This window comes from Trachypithecus francoisi, unplaced genomic scaffold, assembly GCF_009764315.1.
Source record: "Trachypithecus francoisi isolate TF-2019V2 unplaced genomic scaffold, Tfra_2.0 Lachesis_group0, whole genome shotgun sequence".
NCBI classification, from domain to species: domain Eukaryota; kingdom Metazoa; phylum Chordata; class Mammalia; order Primates; family Cercopithecidae; genus Trachypithecus; species Trachypithecus francoisi.
This window is the reverse complement of record NW_022681453.1, coordinates 91,054,428-91,058,479: the sequence shown is the minus strand read 5'-3', so window position 1 is coordinate 91,058,479 and position 4,052 is coordinate 91,054,428. Positions and strand designations below refer to the sequence as shown.

The 4,052-nt window shown below is 34.4% G+C and overlaps 1 protein-coding gene across 1 annotated transcript; it reads left to right on the top strand.

The window, feature by feature from the left end:
* The first annotated feature begins 1,003 nt into the window (after positions 1-1,003).
* Positions 1,004-1,978, top strand: LOC117076765 (olfactory receptor 5H6-like). Its single transcript, XM_033200611.1, is given in 2 exon segments — positions 1,004-1,727; positions 1,729-1,978. Coding segments are annotated over 2 exon segments (927 nt in total). The 5' UTR covers positions 1,004-1,050.
* Positions 1,979-4,052: the final 2,074 nt, after the last annotated feature.

Genomic DNA, 4,052 nt, shown 5'->3' with positions numbered 1-4,052 from the left:
TCACCAAGTGACTTCTCTCTCCTTCACTGATGACGTATTTCATACCAAATATGTCATAGAAATTAGAGACTCTACATTCTGAATTCTTTTGAATCTATTCATTTGTCCTACCATGCCTTCCAATATCGTATCACACAGGGACTAGACACTTCACATGCATATCCATCACCTTGAGGGTATTTTCGAAATACAGATTCCTAGACCTCATTCCTGAAATAATCAACTTCTACATTAAAACCTCACTATCTGCATTTTTCATGAACAAAAGTCTCCCAGATGATTCTCATGTGTAATCTAATTGGGATCTCCTTGACCTTAGTATCAAGTTTCTAATTAGGATTCCTGAATCAGCTTCTCCTTCCTGCAGCATACTTTTACACTATCAAGAACTAAATTTTAAAAATATACTATTTTAAAAATACACTGGGCCGGGAGCAGTGGCTCACACCTGTAATCCCAACACTTTATGAGGAGCTGAGATCGTGCCATTGCACTCCAGCCTGGGCAACAAGAGCAAAGCTCTGCCTCCAAAAATATATATACATATATATGTATATATAACATATATACATATATGGATATATAATTATATATAGTATATATTATGCCATTTCCCATTTTAAAATATTTGGTGCATGTTTATCATGTGAAGAATAAAGTTTGAGATTCTCCACATTACATTCATTCCATTTTTAACACAGGCCTTTCAAATATCTTTTTTCCTTCACCCTACATCCATGTCCGAGACAGAAGGTTTTCCTCTTACATTCAGTAGAGTCCACAAATATTTAGTACATTTAGATGATGCATCTTTCTAAATCTCAATCTGTTAATTCCTACACAATTTTCAAACCAAAATGTATTATTTTTTCCATGTATTTAAATGCTCAAATATAGGGTGCATCAATTAGAGTGTTGATAAAAAAAAATTAAGAGGGCTCTGATAATTACATAGTTTATTTCAACACTTCTTCTCCAATTTCAACTCACAATTCTATTGCGAATGTTCCTTTATATTTATTTCATTTTTTAGAGGACATGTAATGAGGAATGGAAGAGGAAAATCCAACGTTGCTGACAGAGTTTGTTCTCACAGGATTTTTATATCAACCACAGTGGAAAATACCCCTGTTCCTGGCATTCTTGGTCATATATCTCATCACCGTCATGGGGAATCTTGGTCTAATTGTCATCATCTGGAAAGACCCTCACCTTCATACCCCAATGTATTTATTCCTTGGGAGTTTAGCCTTTGTGGATGCTTGGTTATCATCCACAGTGACTCCGAAGATGCTGATCAACTTCTTAGCTAAGAGTAAGATGATATCTCTCTCTGAATGCATGATACAATTTTTTTCCTTTGTAATCACTGTAACCACAGAATGTTTTATCTTGGCATCAATGGCGTATGATCGCTATGTAGCCATTTGCAAACCTTTACTTTATCCAGTCATTATGACCAATGGACTATGCATCCAGCTGTTAGTTTTGTCATTTCTAGGTGGCCTTCTTCATGCTTCAATCCATGAAATTTTTTTATTCAGATTAACCTTCTGTAATTCCAACATAATACAACACTTTTACTGTGACATTATCCCATTATTAAAGATTTCCTGTACTGATTCTTCTATTAACTTTCTAATGGTTTTTATTTTTGCAGGTTCAATTCAAGTTTTTACCATTGGAACTATTCTTATATCTTATACACTTGTCCTCCTTATAATCTTAAAAATAAGTCTGTCAAGGGATGCAAAAAGCTGTCTCCACCTGTGGAGCTCATCTCCTATCTGTATCTTTATACTATGGGCCCCTCGCCTTCATGTATGTGGGCTCTGCTTCCCCACAGGTTGATGACCAAGATATGATGGAGTCTCTATTTTACACTGTCATAGTTCCTTTATTAAATCCCATTATCTACAGCCTGAGAAATAAGCAAGTAATTGATTCATTCACAAAAATGGTCAAAAGAAATATTTAGATCTCATACAATCTCTGTTCTCTATTTACTAAAATTTTCCCAAGATTGTGCAATTTAAAGGTATCTATGTTTTACCAGCATTCAAGGATTTTGCAATGTCCTAGCACTTAAAGGACCTAAGGTGTTAGTATCTAGTAAACTAATAAATATACTCCTAGTGTTATTCAATAGCATTTACAAATGTTTAGTCATGTTCATATCATAATCAAATAATGTCAGCAGAAAGCAAATAAAAATATTTTACAATGTTGTATGTTATTCAATGTGGCTTTATAAATGCATTAAATGCTAAGATAGTCTATGTCATCTGATAAGGACTTGAGTATGATGATTTTGATGCTAATACAACTATATTATCTGAGACACTCAACACATTTAACTCCATTGTGAAGGTAGATTTGTATTTTGATGAACAGATGTAAATCCCAATAATTTTGTTAGCCATCAAGAGATCTTTTATTCCACTTCATTGGGAAAGAGTGAATTCTACTTCTTGTTGAAAATCAACTCACATATCAGGTAAAGAAATAAACAAAAATGGAAATGCAATGAGGAGAAAAACTGAGAAGGGAGTTAACAGTGAAGATATTGCCAGAGCCTAAGAGGGTGCTCTTCATGTAGCGTGCCTGCAAAAGTAAGAAGAGGTAAATTGCCTCTAACTTTCTTCAATGGTTTCTAATGCCTTTTCCAGCTGTGACTGTATGTATTTAGATAATATGAAAAGATCCCTTAATTCAGAAAACTAAAAGATGAAATAGAAGAACTAAGTTGAAATATGCATTGAGAAGAAAAGGTAAGTGGCATAATAAGAACAAAATGATCTTAATCTTCCCAGAAAAAAAGTGAAGCTATGAGATTTTTAATATTCAGTGATGTTGCAAGATTATTGGAATGTTTTATTGACAACCAGAGACTTTAAATTCGTATTACCAAAGTTCAAATAATGGTAAGATGATCTGACATCATAGTGCCTAGTGAGTGGAGGGAAAAACCACGAAAATGAGGAAGTTTGCATATTTCTACCTCAAAAAGTCCTTGCTTGTTAGCCTTCTTCAAACCTCATACTCTTGAAGTACTTGAGTCATCCATGTAGCAGTCCACTCTGCCCTTCATCTTTTATCACTGAAATTTCATTTACTTTCTCACTGATACCATGAGGCCTTTACCTAAAAACTACTCATGGATTGTTTTGCAAATCTCTGGTTACTTTTTTTCTCCATTCTTCTAGCACTCATTCACTCCCTTAACATTGCCATCAGATTGGTTTTTTGCTAACAGAACTCTAATATTTATGTAGCTCTTCAGTTTCTTTTTGTTGGATTTTCATTGCTACCTAATTATATGCATATATGGTTTAGGTATCTATATGTCTATATGTGTATATATACATTTTTTATGTGTATGTATAGTCATCTAATGTATGTACATATACACATATATAAAGTTGTGGCATTAGAATTCAGAGTTTATTTGAGGTGACTGATTTATTTGGCTTGACCAGACTGCAGGTGCTTTGGCGCTTTCCTGAAGAGGAAAGAGAAGAGAAAAAGGCAGTTATAGGGTAAATGAAAAAGTAAGGCAAAAAGAAATATTTTATTGGCTAAAGTGAAGCAGTGGCATGATTTGGATTATTCCAGTGAAATGTTAATAGAGGTGAGTTGGTGGCTGTTTTAAGTTAATTTTTGTTTTATCATTTACACGAAGTTGGATTTCTGTTTGCATAGGCAGGAACCCACTTTGCTGGACCCACCTCAGCACAATATCCTTTTATTTAACTATTTTAATTATTTTTTTCCCTTTTGGTTAGGCTCCCAATTACGGGATATTGACTGAAACTTAGGCACACAGGGCACTTTCTGTGACAAGCACAGCTGGTTTATCTTTGTGTCAACATGGAACTCATGTCATAATGTCTGGTCTCTTGCAGAAGTGTTCTTTTACTACTTTTTCTTTGTTGCTGTCATTCTAATCACAGTGAGGAAAACTGGCATATTGTGATGCCTATGAACTCACATTGAAGACCCTTGAGAGACTACAGTACACCAGGAAGATTACAATGATAACAGTCACAATG